This window comes from Vipera berus, assembly GCF_964194415.1.
Source record: "Vipera berus genome assembly, chromosome: 1".
Taxonomy (NCBI): Eukaryota; Metazoa; Chordata; class Lepidosauria; order Squamata; family Viperidae; genus Vipera; species Vipera berus.
Genome location: NC_138202.1, coordinates 338,941,609 through 338,966,072, shown reverse-complemented (window position 1 = coordinate 338,966,072; position 24,464 = coordinate 338,941,609). Strand labels below are relative to the sequence as shown.

Sequence of the window (24,464 nt, the reverse complement as noted above, 5' to 3'; positions counted from 1 at the left end):
TTGGCATCTTTTTCTTCTCGGACGCAAGATGGAGCAGGGCAGGACGACTTCGCTCCCTAGGCTTGAGAGTGCAGCGGGGCCGGCAGAGGAGTTAACTGTGAATGTCAATAACTGTCGAATTGGGAAGAAAGAGGGAAGATCTTTTTTTTTTGTCTGAAAAGGTTCTAAGTTATTCTCACTAGCTGCCTAAGTTTGGACTGGATGCTGCTGTCCAGGAGCAGTTAACTTTGGAGGCAAGCTTGAGAGGGTGGATACCGGAGGAAGATTTTCACTTTCGGGTAGAGCTCGGGCTGGCCCCTGCAGGAAACAAATTAGGTAGGCGTGTGGCTCTTCAGCAGGGCAAGACTGTTTTGTTAGATGCCTCTTAATGGTTGCTAAAAGTAGGATGTTACTCTAGACAGGATCTGCCTCTGAATCATTCGAGTAAAGGCTCAAGTCAGCAACGTTTATCATTACAGTGCCCCTTTTGACAACTTTCTACTATGTTAACATTAAATTGACCAACTGGGCCAAATGGGACAGAAACCTTTTACCATGTTTATTGCTAACTTGTCTTACTTGTGGGCTTAGCAGAAAATTATTTTTCCATAATTAAAACCTAGAAATTTTAAGTAGTAAGCTTGATTGAAAGACATTTCAAGAATGATTATAGTGCTTGTTAATATTTTGTGATGAGTTATCTGCGTAAATTAACTTACCATCACAGCAGGAATTGATGTCCCTGTCTGGCCCTACACAGCAATTTAACCCGGATGATAAAATAGTCTCCTTGCACCCAATTTCCAAAGGTTTGCACTTCTATATTTTAGAAGTTGTGGATGATAAGGGAAGGTTAGTGTTGCTTTCCTATTCCGTGTTCATTGTGGCATGTGATTAAAGGTTAAATAGAAGTTTGTTTATAACTAAATGAAGTGATATTGTAGTATTTTTTTATAAGCAATGTTGTTATATATGGTCACTTCATCTGTTAGTATAACTTTGCTGCATTTTGTGATGCCTAAGGAAGACCTGTGTTGTTGATGTTCCATTGTATTTTTCAACCCTGTATTCAAGTACCTACCTGGCTGAAGGAGAATGAAGAAGTAACTGGGCGTTGCATAGTCCAGTTTACAAAGTTTGCAAAGAGTTTGTTTACAGTGTTTGTTTGCAGAAACCTGACGTACTTACTTGAATAAGTACCTTTCTGACAATTTTTTGCAATGACTGCATGCTTTTAAAATAGGTTTACCCTGAATACTCAAGACTTAATGGTTAGACAGTTTGCATCAAAGCACATTATTTAGCAACTTTTCTGGAGAAAAAAATGATTAGCAAGGAAGCATTTTAATATGTGATTGGGGATGATAGTACTTTTGGTATTTACCTCATTTTGTACATGGTAGACTGGTGAAGATATTCATGTTCTTTAAGCAAGTGACATAGTTAAAGAGGTGGGCTGCACTTGAAATATCTCATTTATTAGGTCTAGTGCAGAGGTCGCCAATCTTGGTTGGCAGACCAGAGGGAAAGAGAGGGGGAAGCATTTTGCATGCACACACAAACGGGGCTGCGAGCATGCATGACACAGACGGGGTGGTGTTAGCGCCTGCATGACACTTGCTAGAGCCACCCCGTTTTCACTGCACGGAGCCCCGTTTTGTAGTGGCAGCGCTAGCACAAGTGGGTGTGCACCTTTGCCAGCCTGTCCTGTGGGCTGGTGGCCAGTAAGCCACAGCCCAATAGTGGGCTGAAGCCCACAGGTTGGGGACCCCTAGTCTAGTGGATACTAGTTTCTTTCCTCCTAAAATTTATCTCAGGCTGCTTTATTTTAAGGACTGAGACTGCTGGTATTTCTGTGCAAATTAATTTATATTTTATTGTTTAAAAAATCCAAAGAGCTAGTTTTTATGTAGGCCTAAGCAATTACACTTAGTGTCCTCAAAGGATAATGCTTTGTTTTTCTCTTCAGCGTTTCCTCTTTGTCTTGTACCCAAGAGAGCCCCTTCCTCTTACAAAACCTTTTCTCCCTCTACCCCATCTGTTAGAACAGCCTTGACTCATTTCTGATCACCAGGCGGTTTTTAAAGTGAATCTACTTACAATATTGTGATAAATATGTTACCCTTAGAGATTCAGTGGTATAGAAAATGGACTTGCATAATTTATCTGATTTTCTGTTTGCAATCTAGTTAATAGATATTGTATGGTATTGGATACAGCACAGATGCTACTCTGAAATATGTTTAAATTCCACCTGCCTGAAAAAGGTAGAAAGTAAGCTTGAGAACAAGAGAAACCTCTTGACACTTTGCTTAAATATGAGTTCACAATTTATCATAATCCAGTTTTGGGTAATGACTTCTGTTATATCTTCAACGCCCTCAATTGTAACTGTCCATAATTTAGTTAGGTGTCAGGATTTACTCCTCATGACTACAAAGGCAAAAGATGACAGTATTTGGTCATTTATTTATTATTTGATTATTTATTAATTCGGTTTATATACCGCCCTACTCCCAAAGGACTCAGTGCGGTTTACAAGGCAAAATTTAAAAACAATACAATTTAAAATTAAATTAAGTCTAGCCGCAAAAATTAAAATCACAATTTAAAAACATTAAACCCCTCAGTCCAGACCAGATAGCTCAAAGAGCCAGGTTTTTAGGTCCCGGCGAAATGAACGAAGGTTGGGGGCAGTCCGGAGTTCCGTTGGCAGTTGATTCCATAGGGTAGGCACGCCCACAGAACGCCCTCCCCCTGGGGATCGCCCGTCAGCAATCCTTGACCGGTGGTACCCTGAGGAGGCCCTCCCTGTGGGAGCGCACAGGACGATGGGAAATTGATGCTGGCAGCAGGTGCTCCCTTAGATAATCCGGGCCCATGCCATTTAGGGCTTTATAGGTCATCACCAGCACCTTGAATCTCACCCGGAGGGCAACTGGAAGCCAATGCAGCTCGCGGAGAAGAGGTGTTACATGGGAGTATCGGAAGACTCCCATCACAACTCGTGTGGCTGCATTCTGCACCAGCTGAAGCCTCCGAGTAGTCCTCAGGGGCAGCCCCATGTAGAGAGCATTGCAGTAGTCTAGCCGGGAGGTCACGAGTGCATGGGTGACTGTGCGTAGGGCATCTCGGTCCAGATAGGGCCGTAACTGGCGCACCAGGCGAACCTGGGCAAAAGCCCAGATTAGAAATCTTATTCCACTGGTTAATTGTTCTAACTGTGAGGAAATTTCTTCTTAGTTTTAGGTTGATAAAACTCAGTTATACAACTGCTTCAGGCCAAACAAGCAGTGCTAATATCGTTCCTTGGCATCTGGAGGCTGTAGCACTATCCCATGTAGAATCAGTGTACAATTGGGATTGTCCTTGACTTGAAGTTCTGGTTTGAAGAGCAGGTGGCAGCCATAGGTAGGAGGGCTTTTGCACATTTGTAGCTTATGCAAAAGTTACATCCTTTTTTGGATTGGAAGACACTGTTCATGGTCAGTCATGTCTTGGTCATTTCCCAAGTGGATTATTGCAACAGATTATTGCAAAGGAGCTGCCTTTGAATGGTATTCAGAAGGATCAGGTGGTCTAGAATGCAGAGGTACTGTATTAGCAGCTGTGGGCGCACCTTGGTTCACCTGTGCTACTTTGCTTCCAGGACTGATTGTTATCTATAAAGCCATTCACTGCACAGGGCTGCGTTATTTGTAAGACTGTCCCTATACCAGCATCAGGAAAATTTAGATGTCTAGTAATGAAAAGTTGATTAAAGATTGATATTTTGCAGATAGGTGAAGAGTTAACAATTATCTTGCTTTGTTGTTAGTTGCGAAGTCGTGTCCGACCCATCGCGACCCTATGGACAATGTTCCTCCAGGCCTTCCTGTCCTCTACCATCTTCTGGAGTCCATCTAGGCTCACACCTACTGCTTCAGTGACTCCATCCAGCCACCTCATTCTCTGTCGTCCCCTTCTTCTATTGCCCTCAATCTTTCCCAGCATTAGGCTCTTCTCCAGTGAGTCCTTCCTTCTCATTAGGTGGCCAAAGTATTTGAGTTTTAGCTTCAGGATCTGGCCTTCTAAAGAGCAGTCAGGGTTGATCTCCTCTAGGACTGACCGGTTTGATCGCCTTGCAGTCCAAGGGACTCGCAGGAGTCTTCTCCAGCACCATAGTTCAAAGGCCTCAATTCTTTGGCGCTCAGCCTTTCTGATGGTCCAACTTTCACTGCCATACATTGCAACTGGGAAGACCATAGCCTTGACTATACGCACTTTTGTTGGCAGGGTGATGTCTCTGCTTTTTAGTGTGCTGTCTAGATTTGCCATGGCTTTCCTTTCCTCCTCTGCTTTTTAGTGTGCTGTCTAGATTTGCCGGCTTTCCTCCTTTCCTTATCTTGCTTAGTGATAGAAATTTTGGGGTTATTTTGGTTATATGTTGAGGACTACCTCAGTGTATATTAGCTATATTAACTGTCCAGAGCTGCCTGAGGCCTTTGAGCTGTGGGTTGGGCACGCCTGCTTTAAGGGGAACAATACTTTGTCAGGTGAACCATATTGCTAAGCACATTGATTTGTGCTTTAGATTGTAAGCCGTCCTGAGTCTTCGGAGAAGGGCGGGATATAAATGGGATTTTAAAAAAAATCAAATTCATAGAATGGAAAACCTGGGCTATTTGTGCCAACTTCTCTCTCTCTCTCTCTCTCTCTCTCTCTCTCTCTCTCTCTCTCTCTCTCTCTCTCTCTCTCTCTCTCTCTCATATTCTCTAGCAAATCACAGTAGAGGTGTTTGCTTATAGAATTGAGTAGGAAATACAGCTAAGAATGGACTAATCTGCTTATTTGATAGGAATACAACTACGTATGCTGTATATTTTGATAATTTGGCTGGTGCTTAGTACATAGTAAAATTTTAATTAAATTTAACCCAAAATAGTTCTTATTAAATACATTTTTCAGTAACTACTGAATTCTGTGACTGTTTATATGTATATTGTTGCTCCAACGCGACAATAAAAACATAGCTTCATAGTATTCCTTATTTCAGTTTTTATTATGTATTAAGATTTTTCATTTCCAAATTTAAGGTAATCATAGTTTTTTGTGATGCCCAAGTTGGAATTACTGTGGCTACTACTGTTTAATTTCAAAGTACAGTTGGAAATATCTACTAAAATATGGTTTCAATTTTATTTGATGGCCAACAACGATTTAAATACCTTTATGATTAAATGACCAAATAATTAAAAGCTAGGAAGAAAATAAGTAATTGAAAGACAGAACATTCTGGTGTGAACTGGATGGGAAGCAACCTGCTAGCTGTGACTGCATTTTTTTCACTTTTTTATCTGCATATCAGTGTTGAATCCCAGCAACTGCTTGGATTAGTCCCTATTGTTTTCTTGGCAAGATTTGGGAAGTGGTTTGCTATTGCCTGCTTCCTGAGGCTGAAAGAGAGTGATTGGCCCAGGATCACCTAGTTGGCTTTGTACCTAAGGTGGGACTAGAACACAGTCTCCCAGTTTTTTGCCTGATGATTTAGCCAATATACTCTCAATTATATGTTATTTAGTGTTCCCAAATCATATTGCCAGTGATGGTGGGTGATTATCATAAGTGTACTTTACCTAGGCAACTTTAAAATTCTGTGTGATGCAGGGAGGAGATGAGGCAAAAATTGCTTTCCTCTGTCATATCATTATGCTAGTACTGGACAAAGTGTAGCTGTTTGCAACTAATAATATGGTTTTGTTTTCTGAAAAGTTGATCACTTCTAATTTAAAAAGTTGTTTGACTATGGTATCTGATTTGAGACAGTGTTTTATTGGAATATGAAATGTATTTTAAAATGTATTAGAAAATATCTAGGTAAATACATATTAAAATACACAATTCATGCTACTGAGGCTGTGTTTTCTCATGATGATAAAATCCTGCTTTCATAAACTTGAATAGGAATAAGATGAAAAGTAGTACTATATATGCAGCACTTTTTATATTATGAAGCAAAAAATAGTACTAAGGAGAGAACTAGGCATGATGCCAGATCCAAGGACTATAGTTAAAATATTCAGATGTTAAAATATCATTGTCAAACCTTGATTTAGTAATGTGTTCACGGGTGTAGGTGTAAATGACAAAAAATGCTGATTTAATCCAATAGTTTAAAAACTAAGGGCACCTTATTTTCCTGAGCTGTTGCTCCTTCAGAGAGTATGAAGCAAGGCTAGAGAAATATAACCAACGAATATGGACCTGCAAAAGTACCGGGAGTAGTCAGCTGACACACAAAGAAGCCTGGGAAGAGGAACAGGAAGTTGCTGAGCTGTAAGTAGCCATATCAAATGCTTTTGCTTTTAGAGACAGATTGGAGGGGGCGGGATATTTGACAAATAGTGCGCTTCCTGTGAAAAATACTTGTCTCAAGAAAAAAACATTTCTTCATCTACATAAGCATTATATCTAAACTCTAAAGAAAATATTTCTGATTGGGTATTGCCTGACTCTCTGACATTCCCCCCCCCCTCATTACACAGTGTATGTTGCAGTTCTCACTGGCCTTTCTCAAAAAATTCTGATCTACTTAAATAGCACAATTGACAGCAAATATAGATGTCCTGCATAAAAATACAGAATGTAATCTATTATATGTATATAACTCCAAAAACTTTCTGTCAGTGAATCATGCATTCATGTTAACCCATGCATTTTTAGTATACTATAGTTGTATATTTGTTTAAGGCATTTTTCCATTAGGAATCAGGGTTTCAGGCAAAAATTATTAGTGTGTTTTGATAACATGTTGAATACAAGTCATATTGCTGGTTTGTAGTAGGAATGTTGTCCCCCTCAATAATTATGTTTAAAAAAATCAAACACGGGATGACCTTATTATCTGTAGTTTCACATATTTGCAGTTGTAAAGATGGATCAGAAATTCAATACAGAAGTAATTCAAAGTGGTGACCATATCTTATACCTCCTCCTCCTGTTTATCCTAAAACAGCAACCCTGTGAGGTGATTGCACTGAGAGAAAGTGACTGACCTAAAGTCACCCATCTAGTTGACTTACATGTCTAACTAGAACTTATGATGTTCTGGTTTCTAATCTAGTGCCTTAACCACTAGATCAAACTGGCTCTCACTGATAGTAAACAGAATTTGTTTCACCATTCTGATTTGTCTATCATTTTACCAATGTGCAGAAATATGTATCCAACCTCCATCCTCCCAATTTTCCAACAGTGCAATATTCTATCCTTATATAGTCAGTGCAGAGGGTCATACTTGCTTACCGTAATTAAGTTCAGTAATACACAATTTCCTAAGGGCTATTAACTCAAATTAGAGATATGCCTAAATACTAACTAACCACTTTTAAGTAAAGGGGGATTAAGATAAGGTTATTGATAGAATTATATTGGTAGGCAAGTCATAGTAGCAGTTTCTGTTGTCTCTTGAATGTTGCTATTTCTCTAGTTGAAGTTGATTCTTTAAGTTGCTATTTTATCATAAGTATGCTACATCCATTTTCTTTTTATCTTTTCAGTTTAAAAGAGGAATTTCCAGTCTGGTATGAAAAGCTTGTTCTGGAAATGGTTCACCATAATACAATCTCTTTAGAAAAACTGGTGGACACTTCCTGGCTGGAGATTATGACAAAATTTGCTGTTGATGAAGAGTGCGATTTTGAGGTAAGGATCAGGTATAAATTCATCTCTCAGAAACAGTTGTGGAGATAACAATACCACATCAGAAACGTGATAGTGGCTCTATCTCTAACATAGCTGATTTCCAGAAATGGTTGAAAGTATTAGACATGATGGTCTTGAATTTTTTTTTAAAAAAAGAGGGTGTAGTGAGTTCCGAATGGGATAAGTAATAGATGAACCTGTGAGTAATCTTGCCTTAGAACTGTAAGCATCCTTTTGTGGCCTATAGAGTCTCTTAGAATCCTGAGGCAAACATCTTAGCACGTTTTACAGGTGATGCATTTAAGGGTTAAAATGGATGCCTTAAGCTTGCAGAGATTTAATCCCCTTAAAATTGCCACTTTCTTCCAATTATTACTACTTTTCTCATTTTTCAGGGAGGGTTATGTTTAGGTATTGGTTTTATCGTTCTTTCCAGCTTCATAATCATCATGGGATTATTTTATGAGACACATACAGATCTCTTGATGAAAAAGATGTTTCACTTCATTAAACTGTCATTACAGGCAGGCTTCATTGGTGACAACCAATATTGAAGACCCATCAAATTGACATCTGATTTTCATTGGATTAAACTTATCCTAGGAATTCATTTTTCCCCAGTAAAGATGGTTAATACTGACAGAGTGTGGGGACTTACCTAGCACACTCTTTTGTGTATTGCTTACCAGGATTTCTTTGAAATCTATGAATATAACCTCGATGAACCTGTGAACACATTGAAAGTCAAAATACTGAAGGATTAGGAATAGTTCAAAGGGTTTCTCTTATTACTGTACATAATCAGTTACATCACCTAAGGCACAGGTGTCAAACTCGCCACGTCACGTGTCGCGATGTATTGCGACTCTTTTTGCATTGGCAGCAATGGGGTGGGCGTGGCTTTGGTATGATGAAACCGGCCCATGGGCCGGCAGTTTGACACCCCTGTCCTAAGGTAAGCCCGAAAGTGCAGCTATGTCTTAATAGGTTGCCAGGTGCAAAGCTTGGTGTTGCTACCTTCAGACATAACACTTCCACTTCTCAGTAATCGTTTCATAAATTATTACTGAATGTGGGAAATAATTTTCTACCTAGTTCTAATTTGCTTCTTTCTTTTTCAGGTTGGAAAAGAGAAAGTACTACGTGTCAAGGTGGTAAAAATACATCCATTGGAGAAAGTAGCAGAAGAGGAGAGTACTGAGAAGAAAACAGATGGAGCCTGTGATTCCCCATCCAGTGACAAAGAGAATACCAGCCAGGTTGTACAAGAAAATCAAAAGGAGCCAGCATTGAAAGAAGATGACAACAGAAGAGAGAGTCTGAGTAAGTAAGCCATGGACTGAAATGAAAGAACCAGCTTTAAGTCTTATTTAGGAGTAAACTGCCAAATTGCATGCATGGCCAATTGATGACTGCTAAAAGCAATCTTGATCTGGAGAGAATTATTGTTGTCACAATAGATATGTTCTCTGCCTTGGGTTACTTATAAAATAATAGCAGGACAAAAATCTGATAAATAATTGTGCTGATCAAGCAGTATTACATACTTGTTACTACTTGGTATTAAGCATGTGCTTTTTATGGTCAACTGTTTATGATAAGCCATAAATTTATCTGTTATGCACGAAATGGAAAAAGTGCTTGGTTTGAATTCTGAACATAAAAGACAATGTTTTATCCAGCACTCTTATCTGAACTCAAAATTTGAAATGTTCGTCCTGTAGAAAAGAATTTTAAATGTACAGTATCTCAGAGCTAAGTGTCAATATCAATTAAGGGCATACACAGAATACACTTTCACAACAGAGTTTAATGATCTAACGCAGAGTTCCCCAAATTTTCTGGCTTTTTAGACTGGTGGGTGGGAGGGGATGGTTCTGTGCAAATGGCTGACAAGCGCGCGCAGCTCCATTTGGGGAGCTGCGTGCTTGCCTACCATTTCAGTGGGCCAGTTGCAAATCACTCACGGTCCACTAGTAGGCCACAGCCCAGAGTTTGGGGACCCCTGATCTAATGTATTAATAATATTTGTATTTACAGCAGCATTATTGAAAGTTTTTTCTAAAACACAGTGGTGCAGGCATACATATAAAACTGTTATACAGAACTAATATTTTTGCTTTTTTTGTTCATTGGGCAGGTGACCGGGCACGGCGATCTCCTCGGAAGCTTCCTACTTCTCTGAAAAAAGAAGAAAGGAAATGGGTTCCACCAAAATTCTTACCACACAAATATGATGTCAAGTTGCAGAATGAAGATAAGGTGAGTAGATTTGCCTGTTAACCAATACTGTCTTAACATTTTAAGAAGCAGTTAACCATTATAAACAACTATATTTAAATACAGTTTTGTGTTTGTGTGTACATACACATATATACATATAGCTAGTATATTTATATGCTTATAAACTTTCTAGTTACAATATATGTATCATTTAAGACAAGTGTTAAACTTTCAGCGATTTACCTGTGTCCTCTCTAAACTACTTACTTATTGTTTCTGTACCATCAGTTAAAAACCCTGTCTGAAACATTTGTTTTTTATCTTTCAAGATTATTAACAATGTGCCAGCAGACAGCCTGATTCGAACAGAACGGCCACCAAACAAAGAGATTCTGCGTTATTTCATTCGTCATAATGCACTTCGTGCTGGAACAGGCGAGAATGCTCCCTGGGTAGTTGAAGATGAGTTGGTGAAGAAGTATTCCCTTCCCAGCAAGTTCAGTGACTTCTTGCTTGACCCACACAAAGTGAGAAATGAGACAAGATCTGTCTGAGTTGTGTGATGATGAAAAATAGGAGTCATTTTCACATGGGTACTTATTCTTAGGCCTGTATTGAAAATAAGGCAAAAGTGAAATTTGGCTCCTTCTGCCTTTTTTCAGAGGAGCAAGCCCTTGTTTGTCATCAGGCACTGAAATAATGATTTTGAATTATATATTCATTGTTTTATCCTGGGATGCTTAACCTAGTTGATGAACACATTTGGAATTTAAAGAATATGTTATGCCAGAATTGGTTAGGATGCAGGGTTAGGCACTTGTCCATTGTCTAATGCAGGGGTGTCAAACTCAATTTCATTGAGGGCCGCATCAGCATTGCGGTTGCCCTCAAGGGGCCAGGTGGGTATGGCCAGGGTGGGCGTGGCCTACTGGGTGGGCGTGGCTAGAGTGCATATGGCCTACTGGGTGGGCGTGGCCAGCTCTACATGGTTTGCATCAAGGGTGCCTATGGGGGCCTGGGCAGAAGTGGGACAGATGTGAGGGTCTCTGGCAGAAGGAGGGTCTCTGGGCCAGGGCCAAGGCAGTGGGGGCTGTTCCCTCACTGTTTCCAGGATGGCTTCGCGGGCCACATGAAACCACTTTGCGGGCCGGATCCGGCCCCCGGGCCTTGTGTTTGACATGTCTGGTCTAATGACTCCTATATAGATACAGGTAGTCCTCGACTTAACAGTCATAACTTGGGCTGCAATTTGCATTGCTAAGCAATCCAATCATTAAATGAATTTATGACCTTTTTGCTGAGATCGTTAAATGAATCTGGCATCCCCCATTGACTTGTTTGTTGAAAGCCCCCATGGGAAAGTTGCAAACAGTGATCACATGACACTGGAATACTGCAACTGTTGTACCAGAAGTGGTGAATGCTCCAACACTGGAAGTTTTTAAAAAAAGACTGGACAGCCATTTGTCCGAAATGGTATAGGGTTTCCTGCCTGAGCAGGGAGTTGGGCTAGATGACCTTCAAGGTCCCTTCCAACTTATTTATTTAGTTAGTTTTTGTTGTTGTTGTTGTTGTTGTTATTATTATTATTATTATTATTATTATAAAACTTTTATTCATAAGACATGAAACACAGTCAACTGAACACTCAAATTGACTGGCACTAATGTTTGACATGGGTTGCTGCCATGTTGTTGTTACATGAATGTTGGTTGCCAAACACCTGAATTTTGATTGTATAGTATTGTAACTTTGAACAGTCATTAATTGAATGGTTGTAGGTTGAGGACGCGGTGACTCAGTGGGTTAGGACGCTGAGCTTGTCGATCAGAAGGTCGGAAGTTTGGCGGGTCGAATCCCGAGTGCCGCGTAACAGAGTGAGCGCCTGTTACTCGTCCCAGCTTCTGCCAACCTAGCAGTTCGAAAGCACGTCAAAATGCAAGTAGAAAAATAGGGACCACTACGGTGGGAAGGTAACAGTGTTCCGTGCGCCTCTGGTGTCTAGTCATGCCGGCCACATGACCACGGAAGACATCCTCGGACAAGCACTGGCTCTTCGGCTTTGAAACGGAGATGAGCACCAGCCCCTAGAGTCGGAAATGACTAGCACGCATGTGCGGGGGAACCTTTACCTTTACCTTTAAGTTGAGGACTACCTATATATCCAATAGTTGAAACAGGGAAGACAAAGTTAACTTGTTCAAGAAAGCTTAAATTCAACATAGAGATGGAAATCAAAGCTTCAGCTATTTTGCTGAGCTTATATTTTGAAAATTCACATCTCTCTGACATTGATTTTAATCTTCAAACCATTACTGAATTTCCCAGTTTCCTGAACCACAAACCAAAGCAGGAAAAGGGAAAAAGTTAAAGGAAAAGCAAGCACCATTCATATTTCTTGCAATCCATCACCTTTAGCTCACAGATATTCCTTCCATCCTTGACTTAGGATATGTTTCAGAATAAAGTATGTAGTAGATAACAGTTTCCCATTTTTCTTTTTAAGAATATGACGACTTGAAGTATTCTGAGAATTCAAAATATTGCTGGTACCTGATATATTTTGCAATATGTATATTTCCCACATAATTTTAAAGTAAAAGTTTTAAGACGGGAAGGTAGGGAGCTTGGGTACATTATGTCTGATGAGCTCCATGTTTGAAGTTTTTGTGTTGCCATGTTCTTGCAGGACAGAAATCAAGCTCATAATTCAGAAATCTTAATTTTCCTGTTGGTATAGAGATGCCCTCTAAATGATCTGATTCAACAGCAAACCCTGTCTGAATTTTGCAGCAACCCACAAGCCTTGAGCTACTGCCTGGATGTCTTGCTGTAGAATGGACCGTTCTCCGTAGTATTTAAAATAAGTGGGACGCCCAACTCCTTTGGCAAGATCGAATGATCCTTTCATTCACTCTAGTCACCTTTGGGGCTTTTTCCCCCCAATTGACATCATACATTCTATAGCAGGGCTTTTCAACCTTTTCACTCATTGTACCACTTTTAGGATATGGCAACATCCGAGTACCACTAGTCGCCTAGCAAGGTGTCAAAAATTTGATAGGAAAAAAGTAAAAAAGTGATGAAGTGCAGGTAGTCCTCGAGTTACAACAATTCACTTGGTGACTGTTCGAAGTTACAATGGCACTGAAAAAAGTGCCCCCCAAGCCACAGCCGAGCAAGACGCCTGCCCGCCCGGCGGCGCTCTTTCTGCTGTCCGAGGTTTTCATTGTTGTGAGCATTCCTGTTGAGGATTGGCAGCGGGGGTGGGGTGGGGGGTGTTTGTTCTTTTATTCCCCCCGTCTGCTGGGTGGTTGCATCAGGTTTTGGTCACTTCACATGACCCTGGGACACTGTGATCGTCATAAATATGAATCAGTTGCCAAGCATCTGAATGTAAATCACAAGACCCTGGAGATGCTGCAACATTCCAGCTGATTGGTGCTTCTTCTGGGCTCAGAATCACCAGGATCAGCACCAAGCTCCAGCTGGAGACTGGCACTGATCCTGTCGCTTCCACTGAGCCCTGACAGCCCCAAAGAAGCGCTGATCCTGGAGCTTCCACTGAGCTCTGACAGCCCTGCACCTCCAGCTATCTCTCGCTCAGGCTTGTGGTGCTGCCACCGGTTCAGCTCATTCCCCTCCCCTACTACTTTTCTAGGATGGTCACGTACCACCTGCCAGGTGCCAATGTACCACAGGTGGTACCCGTACCACTGGTTGAAAGGCCCTGCTCTATAGCTAATAAACATGCTTAGTTTTGTTTGCTTTTTGGGAAGCCCAGTTTGATACCTGGCCTTGTCAATATTTTATCAAAGATGGCAGTATTGCTGGGTTGCCTCAGATTGTAGAAATTTCTTAAAATGTCATTTAACAATTCATAGTTAAATTTTGTAAGAATAGATATTAGGATGTACAAACATTTAACGGACTTTTGATAAAACATTTCAAAGGGCCTTCCATCTGAAACAGTTGGAGCACTACTAGATTTTCTTGGCTATTGAATGTTTATAGAGAAGGTATATACTGTAGTCAGTTAAGAGCTCTCTGTTTATTTTGTATTTTGGCTTACGCACATTTGGGGTAGATTCTCCCTAGTGCAAGCAAAATCCACGTACAGTTTTAAATGCAGGTAATTTACCTTTTGCATTGCTTTGATTCCAGTATTTGACACTCAATCCTTCGACAAAGAGGAAGAGCACTTCATCGCCTGACAGGAAACCTAAGAAGCCCAAATCAGATGGCTCTTCCACAGCACAGGGGCTGAATCCTTCACTTTGGTGCAGTGTGCATTTAAATAAATCAATTGTGGACGGCCCGCTAAAAATCAAGAACTCCAAACCCCACAAACTGTCTACCGAGGAGCTGGAGGAGATGATGAATATTATGGCGCCTGGAAAACTTGGCACTTTCAACAAGAAGAAGCTTGGGAAATCACTGGATCCAAAACAGAAAAATAAAAAAGTGCTGAATGGGCAGAAATCTGGAAAATCTAGATCTCCCAAAAAAGATTCAAAGATGAAAATGAAACAGATGACACTTCTAGACATGACAAAAGGTACTTCTAAAGTGCCAAGAGCACCAAGAAACTCAACTGGAAGCCCCAAGTCTTCCAATAAACCTCCGAAACATCTTCCACCTGCTGCACTTCACCTGATTGCTTATTATAGAGAGAACAAAGACCGCGAGGACAAGAAGAGCGCCCTGTCCTGCATCATTTCAAAAACTGCTCGATTGCTGTCCAGTGAGGATCGTGCTCGTCTTCCTGAGGAGCTGCGAGGCATAGTGCAAAAGCGTTACGAACTACTAGAGCACCGGAAAAACTGGGCTTCCATGACAGAGGATCAACGCAAAGAATACATGAAGAAGAAACGTGAGAAGCTGAAGGAGAAGCTGAAGGAGAAAGCCAAAGAACGTCGGGAAAAGGAAATGATGGAGAGGCTAGAGAAGCAGAAGCGATACGAGGACCAGGATATCAAAGACAACAACTTGCCCACTTTTAAGCTGGTGGATACTCCAGAAGGACTCCCTAATACCCTCTTTGGGGATGTGGCTATGGTTGTGGAATTTCTGAGTTGTTACTCAGGGCTGCTGCTTCCAGATGCTCAGTATCCCATCACTGCTGTTTCTCTTATGGAAGCTCTTTGTGCTGAAAAGGGGGGTTTTCTGTACTTGAACAGAATTTTGGTCATTCTTCTCCAGACTTTGCTGCAAGATGAAATTGCAGAAGACTACTTGGAGCTGGGGATGAAACTGTCTGAGATTCCCCTCACTTTGCACTCTGCTTCTGAATTAGTTCGTCTTTGTCTGCGCAAGTCAGATATACAGGAGGAAAGTGAAGCTTCCGAAAATGCAGAAGAGAACAAAGACTTGGCAGCTTTTGAAGACAATGAAGTACAGGATGAATTCCTGGAGAAGTTGGAGGTATCAGAGTTCTTTGAGCTGACCCCCGAGGAGAAACTGCAAATCCTCACAGCTCTTTGCCATCGGATTTTGATGACATATTCAGTACAGGATCACGTGGAAGCAAAGCAGCAGATGTCAGCTGAATTGTGGAAGGAGCGGCTGGCAATGTTGAAAGAGGAGAATGATAAGAAGAGGGCAGAAAAGCAAAAACGGAAAGAGATGGTGGCCAAAAACAGAGAGTCTGGCAAAGAGGAAAATGGTTTGGGGAAGGGAGAAAAAAAGAAAGGGGAATCAGAGAAAACAGCCAAATCAGAGCAACGTGTGGATATGGAAGCAGAAGACATGATCAGCACAGTCAAAAGCAGGAGGCTTATGGCAATTCAGGCCAAGAAAGAGAAAGAGCAGCAGGAAATGGAAATGCGAGGTAATTAAAAGAGCAGGTTTTTTTACTGTGATTAGAGAGTTTAAAGTTTCCATTGGGCTACTGGCATCTATCACTGCCAGTTGTAGGACTCAAATCTCCAACCTGCTGTAGAGAAAGGATGCTTGCTAACAGATAAACATACCTGCTGCTTTTTGCCTTTGTCCATACCTGTGCTAAATTTGATAGAGGAACAGGAACATCTGAACTATTTATTCAGATATTCATCTTGGTCCATAAAAGCTATCTGGGCCAGGAATAACGTACAGTTAACAATTAGTTTGGCTATCAATGTTATGCAGGCTGTCAATCCATTTCAATTCAGAAGAGTAGTCTCTCTGAAAATATTGAAAGAATGGAGTAGCCTGATGCTATCTTTTGCCAATTTCTTTAGCAGTTGCTAAACTCAAATCCTGAGCAGATTGGAACTGCTAGCTAGATGGGGGGCTACCTGGAAATCCCTAGCTAGAGTAGCCTGTGAAAACTCAAGGTACTGGCAGGTCTGCATTTTTGCCAGGAGCTTCTATTTAAACACTGGGAATCAGTAGCAATTTGAGGGAGCCTTTGGGGTTTTTTGTCTTCAGTATAAACCTCTGTTTGGTTATCAATGACAGACACTCGCAGATACAGAACTTTTATTATACACATTAGAAAACTACAACATTACATTTCTTTTGGACATAATCACCATTCAAATTGAGGCACTTGTCATAAGGTCTTACAAGGTTTGAAATTCCTTAGTAGTAGTCGCTCAGCGCCAAATCTGGGCGATGGGTGGGGGGTGATCAACATCCTAACGGAACTGCTTCAAAAGTTCTTGGGTGCGTCTAGCGGTGTGCGGGTTAACATTATCATGAACCAACATCACACCAGAAGTCAGCATGCCCCGACGCTTGTTATGGATGGCTCGTCTTGAGTTTTCGTAATGTTTCACAGTAGGCTTCTAAATTGATGGTCGAACCACACTCCATGAACTTCACTAGCAGCACTCCTTTGGCATCTTCACATTTGGCGGGATTTTCTATGGCACCACTTCCTGTGTGGTGCTGGTTCATGATAATACTCACCTGCACACTGCTAGACGCACCCAAGAACTTTTGAAGCAGTTCCATTGGGATGTTTTTGATCACCCCCACCCCCCTTTAGCCCAGGTTTGGTGCTGAGTGACTCCTACTAAGGAATTTCGAACCTTGTAAGATGTTATGACAAGTGCCTCAATTTGAATGGCGATTATGTCAAAAAGTAATGTAGGTTTCTAATGTCTATAATACAAGTTCTGTATCTGCGAGTGTCTGTCATTGATAACCAAATGGAGGTTTATTTCTGAATTTCCCTTGTATAACAGCTACTCATCTGGGGAAAATTTGCACTTGCAGTTGCATTGGTTGGTATCTTGGATATCTGGCAAATAAATGTGTAAATGAATTCCTAGGAAAAATAGTATGTTTTTAATACCTGAATATTAGAATATTTGCCCTGCTTACAGATAGTCCTTAGCTTACAGTGGCAACTGGAACCAGAATTGGTCACAGGACTGCACCGAATTATGACAACAGTTCTGGCAGTCCCCAGTTACCATTGTTAAGTGAGGACCTCACTTGTCCCCAACTTCTGACTTCCATTGATTCCAGTAAGGAATGTCATAAATGATAATCATGTGACACTTCAACAGTGGGAACTTAAGTGCCCAGTTTAAAAAAAAAGAATTAAACCAGTTTAATGCTGTGGGGAATTAATACACTCTTTTCTGCTGCTGTGCTAGTAAAACTTGAAAAAGAAGCAGAGGAGGAAAGAATTCGCAAGCATAAAGCTGCAGCAGAAAAAGCCTTTCAAGATGGTATTGCCAAAGCAAAGCTGGTCATGCGCAGGACACCAATAGGCACAGACCGTAATCACAACAGGTAGGAAAGAAGGAATATCTTTGTGGGTGATGAGGACTGTGGAAAAGTACCCTATATCAGGACTTAACTGAAGATGCTGGTCCTTCCTCTGAAGTGTTGGTTACTGGCCTTGTATCACTTTTCTTACCACTAGGCGAGGGCCTGATTTACTCAAATGTAATCATAATTATAGGGCACAAATTGCTGCATCTTAATGCACAGAGCCTGTCTGCTCGGATATCTCCACCATACTGTATCATTCTCTGTAACTGTGTTTCTTACCTTACTGTTCAGGAAGTCTCAGGGAATCTTATTCCCTCCCAACTATCAAGGCCACATTTTATTACTGCCTAATTACTTCACTTCCCTGTTGCCCCATTTCCCTCGTGCTTCTACTTTTTCTCACATTTTCTGCTTATTTTATTCCTGAGTCACTACTGCAAACTCTCTTGTTACGTTTCAGCTGTCTATTACTTATTGCTACACATGAATATGGTAGACTTATACCCCACTTTTCCTCGAGAGCACAAAGTAGCACTTGCACCACCATTTTACCCTTCAATAAGGACCCTCTAGCATACCTTGATGTGAGAGCAGAGTTTGTATGGTTGAAGCGGGGCTTTGATTTTTGTCCCGTTGCCTTCTTCCCCCTGAACTAGCTCATTGTCTTAGCTGCTGCACCACATTGGCTTTCTAGGACATTTTAAGTACTCCTGTTTTTCCTCATTAAGAGCTTTACGTAGTTAAACCTTGCTTTCTGCTTTTATCTGAGCAGCCAGGAATGTTTACTGGCAGAGCAATTGATCCAGTTTCTGAGGGTTGGATGTAGAAAGCTGAACTGCTTTGCTCCCTCATATCTAATACGATCACTTTATTTTAGGTATTGGCTCTTTTCTGATGAAGTTCCTGGCTTATTCATAGAGAAAGGGTGGGTACATGATGGTATAGATTATAGTTTTACGCCTCCAGGTGAGGAGGAGGAAGAGGAGGAGGAGGAGGATGAAGATTACCAGCAAGGTAAGCTTGATTACTTCTCATCTCTCATAGGTGAAACAAGTGAAATGTCTGAACTGTTGTTGTGAATATCAAATATAAAATCCCTTTATTAGACTGGTGACACTGACTCAGAATTGTCTTTCTTTTGGATTAGTAGATTCCAAATTTGATGGAACCATGTTTATATCATTGGAAAACTAAACCTTTTCCTTCAGCTACATAGACTATACATTGTATTTATGTTACAAATATTAAATATTTATATTTAGCATCAATATGTAACATCAAGTGCTATGTTCTTTAAAGTAATCACTCACTGATCATTTTTCTCTAGATAATGCTTCTCATTAGGATCTTTTTGTTCAGTCAGTTTATATTCACAGTAGGATTTATATGGAAAAGAGTGCTGTAATCCAGGGACTTCAGATAAAATAGTGAAATAAATCATTTTGCAGTCTGTTATCTCCTGCCCAAAGAAGCAAGCCACATTGCTCTGTAGAAATCACAGTACAGTATCTTGTGAAATGCAGTTATACTGTGTTTTCCCGAAAATAAGCCCTAGCTTGATTTTTACACGTGCGCCCAATATAAGCCCTACCCCAAAAATAAGCCCTAGTTTGTGGGGGGGGGAGGCACATGCATAAAAATCAAGCTGGGATGGGGGGGTGGATCTGCCCCATGCACCTGCACCGGCTTACCTTAGGATTGCTGCAGCCATGCCGTGACACCTGATGCGCCACACTGCCTGAGTTCTTCTGCAGCCACTTGCAGCACCAGTGTGATCGGCACAATGTGCTGTGCGGCCTCCTGCCACGAATAGCAGCACCGATGTGATCAGCACAATGCACCATGCGGCCTTCTGCAAGTGGCGGCGTCAGCATGATGAGCCACATGGCTTGCCACGAGTGGCAGCAGCGGGACGACGTGTCACATTGTGCAACTGCAAGTGGCCACAGAAGAACTTGGACAGTGGCACAATAGGTGTTGGGTCATGGGAGGCCTGGCTGCGGCAGTCCTAATGTGACATCCACCCCAAATAAGACGTGGTGCTTCTTGATAAGATCAGGTCTTATCTTTGGGAAAATACGGACTTCCAATTTTGCACTTCTGTCTGACATTTTGCTTAGCATTATGCATTTTCTTAAGGAAAATATTAATTTACATATTTTCCACACAAGTACATGGACACGCTTCCAGTATTTTTACTTTCCATGAATTACCTGTTTAGCCATTGGTATAATGATGTGGGTTTTCTGGATAAGATTGCAGTAATTGGTATTTGATTTACATTTAGTAAACAAATTGAAGAAGCATATCGTCTTAATTTTACACACACTATGTTGTTGTTGTTGTTAGCTGCGAAGTCGTGTCCGACCCATCGCGACCCTATGGGCAACATTCCTCCAGGCCTTCCTGTCCTCTACCATCTTCTGGAGTCCATTTAAGCTCACGCCTACTGCTTCAGTGACTCCATCCAGCCACCTCATTCTCTGTCGTCCCGTTCTTCTCTTGCCCTCAATCTTTCCCAGCATTAGGCTCTTCTCCAGTGAGTCCTTCCTTCTCATTAGGTGGCCAAAGTATTTGAGTTTTAGCTTCAGGATCTGGCCTTCTAAAGAGCAGTCAGGATTGATCTCCTCTAGGACTGACCGGCTTGATCGCCTTGCAGTCCAAGGGACTCGCAGGAGTCTTCTCCAGCACCATAGTTCAAAGGCCTCAATTCTTTGGCGCTCAGCCTTTCTTATGGTCCAACTTTCACTGCCATACATTGCAACTGGGAAGACCATAGCCTTGACTATACGCACTTTTGTTGACAGGGTGATGTCTCTGCTTTTTAGTGTGCTGTCTAGATTTGCCATGGCTTTCCTCCCCAGGAGCAAGCGTCTTTTAATTTCTTGGCTACAGTCCCCATCTGCAGTGATCTTGGAGCCCAGGAAAATAAAATCTGTCACTACTTCCATTTCTTCCCCATCTATTTGCCAGGAATTGAGAGGGCCAGATGCCATGATCTTGGTTTTCTTAATGTTAGGTTTCAACCCAAGTTTTGCACTCTCCTTCTTCACCCGCAACAAGAGGCTCTTTAGTTCTTCTTCACTTTCTGCCATTAGTGTGGTATCATCTGCGTATCTTAGGTTGTTGATATTTCTTCCGGCAATCTTAATTCCAACTTTTGATTCATCTAGCCCTGCCTTTCTCATGATGTGCTCTGCATATAGGTTAAATAGGCAGGGCGACAGTATACAGCCTTGCCGGACTCCTTTCCCAATTTTGAACCAATCAGTGGTTCCGTGTCCAGTTCTCACTGTTGCTTCTTGACCCGCATATAGGTTTCTCAAGAGACAAATAAGATGTTCTGGTACTCCCATCTCTTTAAGAACTTGCCACAGTTTGTTATGATCCACACAATCAAAGGCTTTAGCATAGTCAACGAAGCAGAAGTAGATGTTTTTCTGGAACTCCCTAGCTTTCTCCATGATCCAGCGTATGTTGGCAATTTGATCTCTAGTTCCTCTGCCTCTTCGAAATCCTGCCTGTACTTCTGGTAGTTCTCGATCCACATACTGTTGAAGTCTAGCTTGTAGGATTTTAAGCATGACTTTACTAGCATGAGAAATGAGTGCAATGGTGCGATAGTTTGAACATTCTTTGGCACTGCCTTTCTTTGGAATTGGAATGTAAACTGATCTTTTCCAATCCTGTGGCCACTGTTGAGTTTGCCAAATTTGCTGGCAAATTGAGTGTAGCACTTTTACTGCACTGTCTTTTAAGCTTTGAATAGCTCAGCTGGAATACTGTCACCTCCACTAGCTTTGTTGTTGCTCAGCTTTTCTAAGGCCCACTTCACTTCACATTCTAGGATGTCTGGCTCGAGGTCAATGACCACCTCATTGTGATTATCAGGGACGTTAAGCTCATTCTTGTATAGTTCTTCTGTGTAATTTTGCCACCTCTTCTTAATCTCTTCTGCCTCTGTTAAGTCCCTGCCATTTTGGTCCTTTATCATGCCCATTTTTGCATTAAACGTTCCCTTCATCTCTCCAATTTTCTTGAAAAGATCTCTGGTCCTCCCTATTCTATTGTTTTCTTCTATTTCTTTGCACTGGTCATTTAAGAAGGCATTCTTATCTCTTCTAGCTATTCTCTGGAATTCTGCATTCAATTGGGCATATCTATGTTTTTCTCCCTTGCCTTTCGCTTCCCTCCTTTCCTCAGCTATTTGCAAAGCTTCCTCAGACAGCCATTTTGCTTTCTTGCATTTCTTTTTCTTTGGGATGGTTTTGGTTGCTACCTGTTGTACAATGTCACGAACCTCTGTCCATAGTTCTTCAGGCACTCTGTCTATCAGATCTAATTCCTTAAATCTATTTGTCACCTCTACTGTATATTCAACAGGGATATGATTTAATTCATACCTGAGTGGCCTAGTGCTTTTCCCTACTTTCTTCAGTTTAAGCCTAAACTTTGCAAGGAGAAGCTCATGGTCTGAGCCACAGTCAGCTCCTGGTCTTGTTTTTACTGACTGTATAGAGCTTCTCCATCTTTGGCTGCAGAGCATATAGTCAATCTGATTTCTGTGTTGACCGTCTGGTGATGTCCATGTGTAGAGCCGTCTCTTGGGTTGTTGGAAAAGAGTGTTTGCTATGACCATCGTATTCTCTTGACAAAATTCTATCAGCCTGTGCCCTGCTTCATTTTGTACTCCAAGGCCAAACTTGCCTGTTATTCCAGTTATCTTTTGGCTTCCTACTTTAGCATTCCAATCCCCCATGATGATAAGGACATCATTTTTTGGTGTTAGTTCTATAAGGTGCTGTAGGGCTTCGTAGAACCGGTCAATTTCATCCTCTTCAGCATTGGTGGTTGGGGCATAGACTTGGACTACTGTGATATTGAATGGTTTGCCTTGGATTCGAACTGAGATCATTCTGTCATTTTGAGGATTGTATCCCAGTATTGCTTTTCCTACTCTTTTATTGACTATGAAGGCTACTCCATTTCTTCTGAGGGATTCTTGTCCGCAGTAGTATACCTGATGGTCATCTGAATTAAATTCACCCATTCCTGTCCATTTTAGTTCGCTGATACCTAAGATGTCAATGTTCAGTCTTGTCATCTCTTGTTTGACCACGTCCAGCTTTCCTTGATTCATGGATCTTACATTCCAGGTTCCTATGGAGAAAAAATCTTTACAGCATCGGACTTTCCTTTCACCACCAGACACATCCACAGCTGAGCGTCCTTTCGGCTTTGGCCCAGTCGCTTCATTCTTTCTGGCGCTACTAGTACTAGCCCTCTGCTCTTCCCCAGTAGCATATTGGACGCCTTCCGACCTGAGGGGCTCATCTTCCAGCGTCATATCGTTTTGCCTTTTGGTACTGTCCATAGGGTTTTCATGGCAAAGATACTGGAGTGGGTTGCCATTTCCTTCTCCAGTGGATCACGTTTTGTCAGAACTCTCGGCTATGACCTGTCCGTCTTGGGTGGCCCTGCACGGCATAGCTCATAGCTTCATTGAATTACGCAAGCCCCTTCGCCACAACAAGGCAGTAATCCATGAAGGGGACACACACTATAGATAGCCAAAATATATATTTTTTACTGGCCAGAAGTAGTAAAATTTGAAAAAAATGAAGTACATGATGTAATTTTTAATGTCTTATTCTTATAAAGTTATTTGTTAAGATAATATTAAATGTAGCTTGCTTCCTATAATTCCAGTTAAAGAAACATGTTGAAAAATGCACTAATATAATAAAATTGTGCATGTAAACACTTATGCTTTCCATGGATGGTTACAAAATAGTTTAATGAGGTGTTGTGAGGCTTTGCTTTATTGTATGCTAAAGTAGCACTGGAAGCTCTGCAAATGAAACTGTTTTGTTAATGCTTATAATATTTACAGATGCACAGGAAAACTTGGTGGAAGGCAGTATTTTGAACACCCCACAAGGGATCCTGCATATTCCAGAAGTACCTGTTGAGACATCAGTACCAAAACAGGGACAGAACCTGTGGTGAGATAGACTTTTCCCCATACCTATCAACAAAAAAATTGGGTGGGGAATAATATTTGATGTATTTCTATCCTCGTACCATCTATTCGTGATTGAAATTTAGGTATTTAGACCTTTGGAGACGTATTCAGAATGTTCTGGATGCTTATATACATGTTTACATTATTCCCTTTGGGGTAAGGATCATTATGCAGAATAGAAAAGAGTAAAAATTAATAATCCAAAGGAATTAAGCAACAAAAAGGACCATTCACTGTATTTTCCCCATACTGTTTTGTTCTTCTAAATCATCCTCAATTTCACACACCCATCAATATAGTGTATTTTCTGAATGGCTATTTTTTTTTTGAGGAAACTGGCAAAAAAAAAAGTCACATATTGTGGTCACATAATCACAGAGCACTGCAACTGTTTGTAAAGGCACGGTCACATAGCCTGGGGATCTGTGGCACAACATTTTATAATGGACAGAAATGGTTTACAGGCTGTAAAGCACCCATTCTGGGCCTGTTGTAATTTTGAATGTTAAGTGATCGGTTGTAAATCAAGGGCTACCTGTAGTTTCATTGCCATTACCATTTAATTATTTTAGAAACTGATATATTTTGAAAACTGTCATGCATTGAATTTATAACGGAAACTTAACAAAGATTTAATCTAGAATTAAGGAGGTGAGTGAGAACAATTAATCAGTGGAACGGCTTTCCTCCAGAGGTTGTGGGTGCTCCATCACTGGAGGCTTTAAACAAGAAACTGGACAGCCATTTGTCCAGAATGGTATGGGATCTGCTGCTTCAGCAGGGCGTTAACTAGAAGATCTCCAATGTCCCTTACAACTCTGTTATTCTATATTCTGATTGGGAA

The 24,464-nt window shown here is 41.1% G+C and overlaps 1 protein-coding gene across 2 annotated transcripts in view; it reads left to right on the top strand.

Annotated features, from left to right (window-relative positions):
• Positions 1 to 24,464, top strand: part of BAZ1B (bromodomain adjacent to zinc finger domain 1B) — a 38,215-nt gene that overhangs the window by 500 nt on the left and 13,251 nt on the right. For both annotated transcript variants that reach the window (XM_081317090.1, XM_081317089.1), the window contains exons 2-10: positions 6,178 to 6,294; positions 7,518 to 7,662; positions 8,784 to 8,985; positions 9,803 to 9,924; positions 10,215 to 10,412; positions 14,050 to 15,715; positions 17,475 to 17,613; positions 18,473 to 18,609; positions 23,489 to 23,600. In XM_081317090.1, the coding sequence (XP_081173216.1) occupies positions 6,178 to 6,294; positions 7,518 to 7,662; positions 8,784 to 8,985; positions 9,803 to 9,924; positions 10,215 to 10,412; positions 14,050 to 15,715; positions 17,475 to 17,613; positions 18,473 to 18,609; positions 23,489 to 23,600 (2,838 nt within the window). The remainder of the gene's footprint in view (positions 1 to 6,177; positions 6,295 to 7,517; positions 7,663 to 8,783; positions 8,986 to 9,802; positions 9,925 to 10,214; positions 10,413 to 14,049; positions 15,716 to 17,474; positions 17,614 to 18,472; positions 18,610 to 23,488; positions 23,601 to 24,464) is intronic.